General features: G+C 38.9%; 2 protein-coding genes across 2 annotated transcripts in view; both read left to right on the top strand.

Moving 5' to 3' along the window:
- Positions 1–14,596, top strand: part of LOC136265473 (uncharacterized) — an 87,864-nt gene that overhangs the window by 22,770 nt on the left and 50,498 nt on the right. The window lies entirely within an intron of this gene.
- On the top strand, positions 4,335–13,308 carry LOC136265162 (uncharacterized). The gene is made up of 7 exons (XM_066059986.1): positions 4,335–4,555; positions 4,604–4,747; positions 4,927–5,955; positions 6,392–6,697; positions 6,748–7,720; positions 12,344–12,378; positions 12,939–13,308. Exons 1-6 carry the CDS (start codon positions 4,358–4,360, stop codon positions 12,373–12,375), a joined length of 2,682 nt encoding a protein of 893 aa, XP_065916058.1. The 5' UTR covers positions 4,335–4,357; the 3' UTR covers positions 12,376–12,378; positions 12,939–13,308.

Raw genomic sequence — 14,596 nt, forward strand, 5'->3', positions numbered from 1 at the left:
AATAAATGAAAAATTCCATAATGTGTGGAATACATCTATAAATCTCTGCAGCAACTTGTGGTATGAAACTTGATGCATATGACGCAGTGACGCTTTATAAATTGAACTGTCATGCTCAGTATTGTCCTAATTTCCTAAATCATCTTTTAGCTGAAAATGACTGGGAACACTTTATACATTTGCAGTGATATTAAAATTGCAGCAGGAATATAATCACACTAGACTAATTTGACCACAATAGTGGCCGAAAAAAAAACCACTAGAAGTGTGACATGTACATAGATTGCACCATTCTTTTGCGATGCTATTGGCATGGATTATTACTGAGACACACATACAAAGTCTCCTGCTGCCACACCACTATTTCAGTGCAAAGGCATATCAATTAGAGATTATAAGTGCCCGTGCTAAAAGGGTCTGGTACACTTCCAATAGGCAAATTGTGACAACACCCAGCAGGAAATGTGAAGTGTTGATTACACCACTCAAAATGGCAACAAGCACATGTATGGATTTGTCATTTCATGCTGAATGCAACTGACTGAGCAAAAGCTTTGCACATTTCTCGAATTCCATTTTTGTAACAAAGGAGTGAGTGTCAAAGTTTCAGCCTTGTAAGATGAGTGGTCTTTGAGTTATAGCACTACACAGTTGGAACAGTTGATAATTTGTACAGCAACAATATGGCAAATTAGTTACAGGAATCATGACCAAAACAAGCTACTAATCTATTCACCATGAACTGACAAATAAGATATAGTACTTTTCCTGTACTCCTCCATGTGCTGAAGCGAGCTGTTTTAACATGGAAATTATGACGACAACCTATCACACTGTAAATTAGCACCCATAACTCACATGTCATTTGCTGTAGAAGTATAATATATAACTTCATGAATTCTTCTAGTGTTTTCCAATCTTACTTAGTATACACATGCATACAAAGTACACAATACTTTAAAGTGCTTAAAATACTTATAAGTACTTTATGTACTTAGCAAAAAACTTACAAATACATTGGGAAATTTGAGATAAAGCCAGTACTTTCTAATTTGTACTGAAGTATTAGCTAGTTTACTCGTGTACTGAGACCCATGCCTGTAGCAAACCCTTTTCAGCTTGGGAGCCTTTACATTAAAACACTGGTCTGGTTATGCGAGACTAACAGGTACACAATACACACACACACAAAGCAAAACCTTTAGCTGCCACTAGCAGTCACACCCACCCAGTGAACCAGCACTGGGACACCTGTGTGCCACTCAGGTGCTTCGAGTCAGCGCCAGCAGATCTTCCTGGGGCAGGACTAGTCATCTGCAGGAGGCTGTACCATGCATGTCTCACAGATGAAGGTGTGAGCACCTGAAGTCCTACTTGGACCTTCAAAGACATGAACAGTTGGTATTTGTTCTCCAGTTTAGCTGGGTGGGTTACTACCCTAGTTGACTTTCTCATTCTCTAACTACAAGACTGCTATATACACTTAGTTTGTAAACCTTAGTCATTTCAAGAGCTTCAATCACAAGTCTAATAAAGCATGACAGCACAGCACATTCAGCTGTAAGTTGCATGACCCCAAAATCAATGTACACTCTAAGGCCAGATTAATTGTTTCTCATTCCTAACTGCATTACTTACATCCTCCTGCCTCAAATTTTATTAATCATATGCACACGTATTTTGATCTGCTAATTTCTGCATAGTGGATAACCTGCTTTTGCAGTGGTTTGTGAGTATTTTGTTGAACAATGAACACCGCACCTATCATCCATAACCCCCAGTACAGGCTTGGTAGGTGAGATTCGGGATTTAGCTACCAATAAAATATCCTGCCAGCAGTGCCAGGTGTAGGCCACTGCAATAAATTTTCTATTTTGTATCTAATTACAATGAGTTTACAGGTAGCAGCAATATTCCAGCAGGTAACATTTGCTTTGTTAAATCCCCACTTGATCACCATCCTAGCTGCCTGTATGGGCAGTATGGGGTTAGCATCGATAGGTGTTTTTATTTATTTTTTATTAAAGCTTCACAACACAAGTGCTGAAGGTCTGTAGGACACCTGGTCCTACAGCCTGCTCAAAGACAAAGACATTAACTACATAAGGTGTGTTTGAAAAGTTGCAGAAAGGAGAAAAAATTCATGACTGGACCTAGGTAGCCTCGAACCTGCAGCCGAGTGTACATATATAAAATGACCTCCCTCCCACATAGAATCCATGGACCCATACCATGGTTGAGAAAGTTTACCTGCATGGCCTAATGGCAGTACACTATGTTGTACCTAACATTTTCCAAGCCCTAATGTTGATCACTTAAGGCTGAATTGTAAGCCATGTTCTGTTCATATACTATTCTCAGGGGTAGACAAGAAACAGGAAAAACATAGTACTTGGTAATACAAATGCACACATTGTACCTCAAACAATGGCAATCAACTCAGCTTATTAGACAGTTTACTGCTTCTGTTCATGCTTCTCTCGTCCATGATGTCACGAAATCGCTTTATAATGCTGACTCATATATACGTAATTATTTTATGAGGCGCTTATGGACTCAACTTGGGTGAACAAAACGATAGCCCCTAGTATTGCCTCTGTTCACACTATGCAGTCTTGCTCATAAGTCATCTGGTTTCCATAAGCGCACAATTAAATATTATTTAGTTTACTTACTAAAACTGGATGCAGCTCTTGCCCTTCAAGCCTCTTGTGCTGGAATTCTTTCATTTCAACTAGATAGGCGGCCATGTAGCTGAAACTGTGACTGCAGAAATCATGCCGCGAATCGAGGTGAGTGAAATAGTAACTGCCACGACGACAAATAGTTCATAACTGTCGTTAGGGTTTCTTTCGTGCTGAACCTCGTGTCGAACAGTGTTCCTGAGCCCTTCTTCATTGCATGTCGAGTTTATAAAATAATTATTTTGTGCGTCTGGTGAGTAATAATCGTACCGTACCGTGCTGGGCTGGCTCAGTTTGGTTGGGCCCGGTACGGACGGTGTTCACATTGCACTTTTTGTCGAGCCGTACCGTTCCGAACCGTGCTACTGGGCTAGTGTGAATGGGGTGTAGGCCTTCCTACAGGTCCCTAGTGGGATAGCATTCACAGAATAGAAAAACTGTATGTAATTACTCATATGTATTAAGCTCCATGCATAGCTGGTTTTAGCTGTATACTATAATCCCATCCAAAACCAGCTTATAGCCGAGTGTAAAAAAGTGCGCGTCCAAGTAAAGCAGAGTTAACTGCGACAAAAAGTAATGATATCATAATGCGGCCATGTGTGAGGTGTGCAAGTTGTAAAATTAATATTAGCTAATCAGATAATACAATGTTATTGTTAAAGTGTTAATGAGAACTATGTGATGCTGCTAGTTTTTAAGTAGTCTGGCGGCGCCCGCCCCTTCGCATGGAGTAAGGGTCTGGTATGCTTAGTATCACCGAGTTGTTCTGGTGGAATTTTAATTTATGTAAATTACGTAAGAAAAATGGCGGTAACGGAAGTCTATTGCTTAGCCTGTGGTATCGATATTTCCTCCGCGAATGGAAACCGCTTGTTACAGACAGAGAAGTCTCGTGTTGTCGTTCCATTGTGGTCTGACCTTTGTAGTGAGGAGCTGGAGAATCGTGGTTTATTTCATGAAGAACTCATGATTTTGGACTTGGTGTACAAGCACAATGGCAAAATGTGCAGAAAATGTTTTAGCACTTTTAACAGATGTGTGAACTTAATAAAGAAGTTGAAAGGGCCTCTTTCAAAAGCTTTAGATATTGTGCAGAACAGCGGTAGTTTGTGTTTAATAGAGAACATGGAAGCTCAAGATAACGAAGTGCCATGTACATGTGACAATGGGAACTGTCAGAACACACCTTCTTGCAGTCCACTCAGTTCCCCAGTGCCCAAAAGGCTTTGTTTAAAACCAGTTGGAGTTGCTAGTGAATGTGGAGAGTCTCCAGCTGTGATGGTTTGTGGGTTGCACATTATAATTGTGTTAATGATATCGGGGTACTTTGAATTGTATACTTATTTATATGTAGCAAGTACAGTATGAACTTTGAAAGTGCTATACATGCATGTGTTGTTATTTTTAAAGGTTGGTGTGAAATACAAAAAACGGCCAAAGTCTTACTATCTTACACCACGACGGAAAAGGATTGGTAAGGCTGTAGGAAGAGGCTGTAGAAACGTTATTGCCCAGGAGTGCATAAAAGACACAATTACCAGAAGGTTGCTTTTGGAGCAGTTAGCCAGACTGATTAAATCCGAGTTGAAAGCCTTATGTTCTACTAAAGAAAGTAATAGCTGTACCAGAAAACCAATGAGGCTCTGAACCAGTTTTCCTGGGATCAACTGATGTCAGAATTGGAATCGAAAGCCCCAGTTTTATTGTACATTTTGAAAGTTTGTACAAGCACCAAGGGCCAGAGGATCAATACCAATGCAGTGATTGGTATGTGTATAGCTATCATCACTAAACACAGATACTTCAAAATGAGTTTGGTGCAAAGAATCATCTCCCTAATTCTTTACAGTGGTCATGCTAGCAAACAGGTATTCTAGTGACTTGTTTGCTTTAGCTAGTCTGCTATAATTCAACAGGTATTTCAACGTCTACAAAGGCTCAATCTTTGTTTGTCTCACCAAGTGACAGTAACACTGGTCAAATCATTAGGAGAGGATTTTGATAATCAAGTACTGAAGTGGAGAAAAGCTTTGGCTACCACATTAGAAGACCAACAAGAAGTATGTATGGTAGTTTGCATAAGCCTCAACAATTATATTGTTACGTGACCCAAGTATTTCTGTATGCCTTAGTAGGGCAAATTCAATTGGAATAGCCACAATATCATAAACTGTTTAACAATTGGCTAAATCTTCACTTTTATATAATTATGGTGTCATTCATATCATTGTTTCTTTAGGTGGATGCCATTGCAGAAATGTGTGATATGCCTGGAACATGTGTGTTCTCCAGTAGTTCTGATGAATCAGACTGTGATTCAGACCAATCAGAAGAAGGACTAACATATTCTATTTTAACTGATAACGAAGTGTGTGACTTTGATGATATTTCAGTTGGTTCACAAGATGACGCACCAGAATTGGCAATTGATGAATCTTTATGTTCTCCATTTACTAATGAAGAGTTCGAAACAGTTCTGATTTCTACGGATCCCATTTGCAGTAGCACTACTACCAGGGGTGATGAAACAGTTCTGATTTCTGCGGATCTCATTTTCAGTAGCACTACTACTACCAGGGGTGATGAAACAGTTCTGATTTCTACGGATCCCATTTGCAGTAGCACTACTACCAGGGGTGATGAAACAGTTCTGATTTCTACGGATCTCGTTTTCAGTAGCACTACTACTACCAGGGGTGATGAAACAGTTCTGATTTCTACGGATCACATTTGCAGTAGCGCTACAACCAGGGATGATGAAACAGCTCTGATTTCTACGGATCCCATTTGCACTGCTACCAGAAATGAAGAAACAATTTCTAGGGATCCCACCAATGATGATACGGTTCTGATTTTTGAGGTTCCTGATGCTGCCACCGTTGATGAAAGAACTGTCAATCCCATCAACAATTACAAACTTATGGGGGACAACATAGACATTTCTATTAAGAGTAGGTATATGCGTGCTGGTGCACATCTTCACAATCAGTCGCTCCACTATTTCCAGTTTTTAGCAGTCTGTGACAGGATCGATTTTAGTGAGTTGGAGGCAGTCCCAAAACAATTGTGCCATAACAACTCATCAAAAATAGCTAAGGAGTTATTACCCAACACTAATACTAATCATACATTGCTCTCAGATTTTTCTGTGATTGTGTCACGCATTCTAGCAGCAAACATACCATTCTTTAAGTTTGCTGTAGCTGATGTTGCTACATGGCACAAGGACCACAAACATTATGAGGAGATGGGTTTGAAATCAGAAGTGGTAAGCAGTATAATAATTGTCTATAATTATGCTATAGTGTGTAAGTATGTACATGTTGAGCTGAGCCTTGAGAAAGCAGCTAAAAATGAAAAAAATGGAATAGTGGTGACAATAATAGTGCCAAAAGCAGGCATGTACAGTTTAGTTCCGTCATAAGTTGAGGAAAGGGTCGTAACAGACTATGGACTTTACTGGCTTAAGAAATACATGGCTAAAATGTATTGTTCAGAAATAATGTTGTCTCGTTTTGGAGTGGAAAAAATTGAAATAATTTTAATGGGTCTATCAGTACTGCAATTGAAATAGTTTTGGTGGGTCTATCAGTACTGCAATTAAGCCAAATTTCAAGAACTTGTGTAAATCCATCAATGAGTTGTGTATTTGGGAACTCAGCTCAACTTGGACATACAGTACTACAATACTATGTGTCTTGCAGGTGCCATTGGGTGTTTTATTACTTAACGAAAACAAAGGCGATGAGATGATCAAAATTGTTAACCATATGCACCAGTATGTGCCAATTGTTGAGCACACAGCAGATGTGTTGGTGCCAAGCATCAGTGATGTAGTACAAGTTGTGAAAACTGAGTGCCACCCAATTCTCTTTGGTGGAGACCAATTGACTGTTGCTCGAGCACGTGGATCTCAAGTAGCAATGGCTGATGGTTGTTCAGTGTCCAAAAGAATGGAAGGTCTGATCCCTGTGGTCGAGGATTGGCATGCCAGAGTTGTGTTGGCTGAAGTAAGCTTGCTAACATGAATTATAATGCTATATGTTATGTAAATTTGCAGGTTATATGGAAGTATTTTTATAAAGAGCAGTCTGCAGGAGAACATGGTACCCTGTATCAGTTAAAAAATCTGATTAATTACAAAAATGTCCCGAAGAATCCAAAGTCCAATTTTAATGCAGTAGATGATTTTTTAGAAATTGTGAGAACTGCTTACGTAATACAAGGAGCTCTGCATTTGTTGCACATGTCCAGTATTGATAGCGAACCAGATAGTGCCATAATTGCATCCCCTGAGTTGCTATGGACTAAAACTGATGAAGAAAGAAAGGAAGTTTTGATGGAAGTTAGCAAATTGTTTGTTGCTGAATATGTTGACTTTTCACTTAACCCACCAACACCAACCAATACTAGTGATTATGTGTATGATTACACCAGGCATTTTATTAGTATTGGATGTTTTTATTTGAATTTTAAAGATGCTATTAAAGAGGGGGATGGTGAGAGAGTTCTAGAATGCTGGCGTTACTTGCTCCCTGTGTTCAGAAACTCTGGAAGAAAAAACTATTGTTATGAAGCATTCAACATGTTATGTCAGTACTATTTTGATTTGCCTCCTCTCCAAGCTGAACAGCTATTGTGGTGTCGATTTGTCAACACCCACGGAATTAGGGGACGAAACATTCCTTTAGATTTGCACCAAGAACATCTTAACCGGCTTTTGAAGGACATAATCAAAGGTATTGGTGCAAATAAAACTGAAGAGGCGATAGTTAGATCTTCAAAAGCTCTGGGGACTCTGCATAATATGCTTTCCCAGTTTGATAAAGATAATCATTTGGATAATACTAGTGAAGTTCATCGTCCACCCTCTTGTAAAAGGGAATTGAACACTATAATAAAAGAACTGAAGACACATCAAGTTTTTGAATTTATTGATGGCAGAACACACAAAACCTTTCCTAAGCCAAGATGCATCCTACGCTTACAGCCTAGAAAAAGTCAAGAAGTGGTTGAAAGATCACATAAAGAAGGTACATTTAGAGTGCATTAAACACAAAATAATTCATTGACAGTTTCACAATGTGTACAACGACAAGTTTTGACACATACGTCACAGCATGTGCATGGAGTACTTGCATTGTAGCTATACCCTTCGTAGGCTTCAAAAAGAATTTGGCGTCGACACTGGTCAGTGTTAACCATATACTGCTTTATGCTTGTATCCATGTCGTGGATTGTCATTCCCTTGACTTGCATTAACAGTGCAAGTGACAACGAGCCACTTCTTCCTGAACGTCCTGTTTCCTGTATGTAAGAGTCAGTGCTCTATGGTGGTCCCAAGTGGATTACTTGTGTTACATCTTGACAATCCACACCCATTCCAAATGCCACAGTTGCTATGACTACTCGGAGACATGATGGTGCACAAAACATCTTCAGTATGGTGTCTTTTATCCATGGATAAGTACAGCTGTGGAACATACCCACAAGTCTAAATTGTGGTAGATCAGGTGCATCCAAAGGTTCATTGAACTCATTACACATCACCTTTTTAAAGTATCGATATAACTTGCCACAGTAACTATGTTTTTGGCAATAAATTATCGTTCTAGGGAACCTGCATCTAAACCTACATAGTTTATCAGCCATTGTGAAAAATGCCTCTTCTATACTGTCACTTTTTCTAACATAATAAATCATTATTAGGTTTGCAAGGTGACACTGCCACAATTAAAGGGTTCCTCATTCCCAAAATCTTGCTGACATCTTCCCGAACGGCTGTAGTAGCAGTGGCAGTCAGAGCTAGCATGCGTACTGATGCGCCATGGCACCAAAGATCGTACTTCATGAATACGCAGCATTGTCTGACGAAAAGTTTCACCCCACTTTTTAACTGTGTGTGCCTCATCTATGACCAAGACACGCAAGTGCTCTGCATATACAGGAGACGACAATAGCCCTCGCCATCGTCTGGTTAACAGTAATATCTCGGGTGTAAAAAACACGATCCTATAGTGGCCATCAATCACTCCCTGAATAACATCCCCATCATCTTGGTCTCCTGATATGAAGGCTGCTGGAACTCCTTGTGAAGAGAAACGTGTAACCTGTATAACAAAGGAAAGACGATCATTTTATCGATGAAAATTGAGTGTTACAACAATAACATTTGTGTCATTACACATATATACAACATTTTTGTATACAGTACAGAACAAAGCACTTGCAATACTAACTGTATGGGGGTATACGAAACTGGTATGCAAATCAACATAAAAAATGGCTGCGTGCCATGCCTGTTCTACCCATGCAGTGAGTTAAAACTTTTAGTCTAACCTGATCTTTCATGATGGCGATCAACGGACTCAGTACAACCACAATGGACATCGGTACTCCCATCAAACGGTTAAACACGCCGGGTAATAGAGCAAAACAAAGGCTTTTGCGATAACCAGTTGGTAGCACTGTGAAAAAGGTGGGATATAAGATGGTATTTCCAGTGGCTTATTGAATACAAATAAGCCTTAATATAAATCCTGTATTATACTCATCTTATACTTTAGTATAATGCATACTATACTATTGCATGTATGGTTTCAGTTTAATTACCACAATACTTGAAATAGCTTATATCTGATATAATGCCCACACTATACCATCACATGTATGGTTTCAGTATGTTTAACACATTAACTAAAGCCTTATGTGGGATTGCTAGTATAATACAGGTTATATCAAGCTTTTTTGTATTCAATAAGCCACTGGAAATACCATCTTATATCCCTCTTTTTTCACAGTGTAGCACAGCGAATACGTCTTTCCCGCTTACCACATTGGTAACTAACCACTCGCAGCTGTTCATCCTTCACTCTACGATAACCTAACAAGCTCGCTTCAGATTCAATATCGTTAATAATACTCATGGTGACTGATCTTTTACGTCAACATTGAAAAATGCACTGATTATGTTTTCTACGATTTGATTGGTTGCACCAGTTTTTGGTAATCCGGTACAACTCGGTGATACTAAGGATACCAGACCCTTACTCCATGCGAATGGGCGGGCGCCGCCAGACTAGTTTTTAAGTGTGTGAGCATCTTCATAAATGCCACATAAATTTAATTCTCAATAAAGCAATGTGTATAGATTCTCTGATAGTAATAAATAGTTTGAGTTTGGCCACCTTTCCTTTGTTCGTAGCATTGCTGTATACAGGAAAGGTGGCCAAACTCAAACTATTTTATTACTATCAGAGAATCTATACACATTGCTTTATTGAGAATTAAATTTATGTGGCATTTATGAAGATGCTCACACACTTAAAAACTAGCAGCATCACATAGTTCTCATTAACACTTTAACAATAACATTGTATTATCTGATTAGCTAATATTAATTTTACAACTTGCACACCTCGCACATGGCCGCATTATGATATCATTACCTTTTGTCGCAGTTAACTCTGCTTTACTTGGATGCGCACTTCTTTTACAGCTATAAGCTGTTTTAGGATGGGATTTCAATACTTTTTGTTAGAATAAGCAATGCACTGTTGATAACAGTAGGTGAGTTTCCATGGTTTTGACAGAAACCCCAGATTACAGTGACAGAATATTAAAATATAACTGTAATTTTAGTGGCCAGAGCCACCCACATGAGGGGGGTAACTGGGGTATTTTGCCCCCTGCCCCAGCCCGAAAAGGGCCCCTTGAATACCTGTTTAAAGAAAGATCGATATACTTTAATAGAGCAGTCAGGATCTAGACCCTTCCTTGCCCCTGGGCCCTTCTTTAACTCTTTTCCCTGGGCCCTCTAATTTCTCTGGACGGCCCTGTTAGTGGCATGCAACTGCAGCCAACTAACACCCATTTTAACTAGTAAACCCTTAACAACACTTTGCCTTTCATCTTGTACTGCATTGAAACGATCAAGATACTCTATTAGAGCAGTCACAAAACAGCTGTAACACAACAATCAATATTTAGCATAGTTACAACTTCTGCTTAGCATCGGATTGTATAGTTTAAATTACTAGCTACTTACAGACTTTACAATATAAAAATATGGCACTTGTAGAAATGTGACTGTTCTATTAGAGTATCTCGATCTACTTCAAGCATTGACTAATTCAAGTGAAGTAGCTACGCCCTTGCCAAGAGATCTTGTGAAATGAAATGAGAGTAGTAAAGAAAAGGCAAGTATGTACAGAGACAGTAGAGGGGCGCGTAATTATGTCCTGTTGTAAATAAACGCCTTTAAAATTTATATTACTACTAAATAAATGCACCAGAATAGGCTTGTGTGGCTGTTGTCTCCAAGGTTGTCTCATTACTTGTCTTTTCATGTTGAAGGGATTTAGTCACAATTGGTGAGTTTAACTATACATGTATTTGTGTTGTAAAACTTAATTGTAAAAAGGCGATTAGCACATATCATGATAAACATGTATTTGTCACAGTAGACTCTCTCACGAAGTCACGATTATTACGAGACATTGGACCAGGGTAAAAAATTTACTGCTATATTTAGAGGTTGTAGCATTTGTATATCTTAGTATCTTAATAAATAATCCCCCATGATCACTAAACAGTGAAAACTGGTCATTATTCAGGCCGTAGGGACAAAATTTTCTGACCTTGCCTTTTAAAGAGGTGGCTGCATTATGCGGCCTTAAAAAAAGGTAAGAAGCATGCTGGCTATAGAGATGGATTTAGTGTATGACAGCGTATGAGACAGTGAGTGCTGGCAGCAAGGGGGCAGCCAATCTGTTAGAGCACCAAAAGCACTGCTTCAGACATAGGCAGTTGACTGTCAGCCCCAAGTATAAAAAGTTTCACTATTGGTCCTTATAAGCTCCTGATGAAGAAAGTGATGAAGTCATTATCCATAGGATATATTTTTCAGAGTATCCATTTCAGTTCTACAATATAGTAGCCAAGCATAAGATGAACATAACACAGCATTCCAGTAGTTTAGTGGTGACCACAACACTGCCTGAGTTAAACTGTGGTGAGATTTGAGACTACCAGAAGCCCTGGAATGTCTTCAACTCATGAAATACCAAATATCTAATGCCTGGCTTTCATCCACAGTGGACCTGTCTTGGTGGCCACTTGTACAGAAGGGAAACAGCTGCCACACAGTCTTGCGAGCGAAACAGCTAGTTGCCACACCCCTTAATTATCAATTTGTTAAACCTTTAGCAAAATTGTGTGTGCGAGCAAGTGCGATGTGGCAGTGCCGTGTATATGGTTGCTGCCTAGCAGTGACACATCACGAGTATTGAAGTCACAATGCGTTACTGTATCATCCATCTAAATACAATCTCTGAATGTGTCATTTTGTGTAGAGAGCAATCTTCCACTAGAAGTGACCTGCAGGTTTCAGTGTATATTGTTAACCATTAATATTGTTCACAATATTGTGAACTATATGTACAGTGAAACCTCACTTAGTGGCCACCTCTTTAATAAGACCACCTCATTATATTGGCCACCTCTAGTAGGTCCCAAATATAGCTAAGCATTACTTATGAACTCATTAATAAGGCCACCTTGTTATTCAGGCCAAATTTTTTGGTCCCACAGCCTGCCATATTAATGAGGTTTCATTGTACTTATGTGAATTTTTATTTTTCGTAACTTTTCTTCAGGTTTACTGATGGGCACTATGAAGCATTGTTGACTGGTACGTGTATAATGTGGTGACTTGAAATGCTAAAACAGTATGTAGCATGTCTTGTATGTACATGTAATGTGTTGTAATGTGTTGTAATGTGTCCACACATCCACACATCTTAGAAATAAATATAATTGTATTCTCTATAAATAGTCAGTTCCATTGTGCCACTGGGTCATAGTTGGTTGAGTATGGATCATCCAGGGCACTTGAGTCACATTTTGTCCTGGCCAAGTGGATCTCATCCACTGACAGAATATACAGGATCAGATCACGTGTATAAATTACGGTGGAACTTGTTTATTGCCACCTTCACTCATTCAGCAGGTAACAGTGTATAAATTCTCAATTGGAATTGGCTTTTCAAGAGTGGTTGTCTTTCTATACTAGTGGCCATTAAGACAGGTTGTACTGATAGAGTGTACATACTAGAGATGCAACAATATCCTCCACTTAGTGTCGTTTGATAGTGATGCAATGGAGACTATGTATTATTGCATTTAAATACTATACTATTATATTGCAACTGTAGCACGTATTTATAACAGGAATGTTTGTTAACTGTTTAGACATACTGGAGCCACACCCACTCATCTGGATTCTACAAATGGAGTCATACCAACTTGTTGTCATCATACGTACTCGTTACTCCCATTGTGTTTGGATGAATATACATGCCGTCATGTGAGACTTGCTACTATGGCGGGCCACTGGAAAACATTTGCATAGCAGTTATATTACAGTCATTATTGTACAATTCTTACATTATTGTTGTGAAAAGTGTTTGGTATTCATGTGTCTCCTCTGTATGTTGTAATTACATGTGTAATTTTGTGTGGGGGTGCTATAAAATGCAATGTAACACTTTGACACTTCAGATCAAAGGAATTTTTTATGCTACAATTGTGATGTGGCACTCATTACTGCATTCCACAAACTGTACAGCTTTAATGTTTCATACTATTGAATACTGTAGTAAATGTATATGAAACCTATATGACCAACATCCACTTTACATTGTGGGCTTCAGTGATCTCCTGTGGCCTACAATTGAGCCTCCTGTGGCTCTCAATTGAGACCAACCGAATCTCACAATCAAAACTGTCTCATGGTGATAAGGTTTCTTATACATTTTGAAAACCTTACATAGTAAGTACTAGTGTTATAGTAAGAGCTAATATGAAGCTTTGATATTAGTCAGGCAGCAAATGTAATCTACTTTATAAATTTTGCCAACTCTATTTTTTCAGTACTTTTTCTTTATTAACATTCCAATGAACAAAATTCACCTTGTCTCCAAAGTTTTAAAGACCATTTTCAGTATTGGATTTAAAAAAAATTAAAACCGAGCATTAAATGTACTGAAACCGCCACATAAGTGATACATGGTAATTATAAATCCACATCAGATATGTAATATTTTATATGACAATAAATCAAGTTTCTCTCTGTCATTACTAAGACCAAGGTTAAAAACAAGCTCGACCACATCATAAAATCTGAATTTCACACCCTAAGACTTGAAAGCATTAGTATTAGATAACAAACACACTATCGATTTCTAAGCATACAATACTAAAAACCAATCCTAATATAAGTGATGTGAAAATCATTAAGTCTGAAATGTGTGAATAATCATCATCTTTATATTTATCTTAGAGTGCCTCATCTGTATCCTCTGGCCTATCATGAGCACTGTTTTGGCATTCATCTCCACACCCGCACAGATCTGAACAAGGCAACTGATTTTTTAAACAGCAACAGGACTTTCTGGTGCAGTATGTCTTGCAGTTACACTTCCTGCAGAGCTTCAGGAGCTGGAGCCTTGATACAGTAGACTGGTTTCAGTCTGTCATCCTCTAACTGCCAGTAGTAGCATGTGGGTGAAGGAAGTTTCGGACAGGGTTTCTGGGAAGCCTTCCATACCAGTGCCATATGATATGCTCTCCATGTATGAGGAACTAGTGTTCCCAAGGTTGGAGGCAACTGTGCACCTTCCTTACTCTTTTGGGCAAACAGTGTCCATCTAAGCTCGCACAGAACATACGTTCTTGTTACTTCGTCCATACAGCAGACATAGATATCGCTCCATTTGGTCAAGTATTCCATTCGGCATTTCATCTGTGAGTCCAAATTTGGAAAAAGCTCCCAGAATTTGATCATCAGCTTCCATAAAAGCTTTGAAGTGACTTGCTACACCCTTGCCAGCAAATGACCCAGTATTATC

The sequence above is a fragment of the Dysidea avara genome, chromosome 1, assembly GCF_963678975.1.
Source record: "Dysidea avara chromosome 1, odDysAvar1.4, whole genome shotgun sequence".
In the NCBI taxonomy this organism is placed as follows: domain Eukaryota; kingdom Metazoa; phylum Porifera; class Demospongiae; order Dictyoceratida; family Dysideidae; genus Dysidea; species Dysidea avara.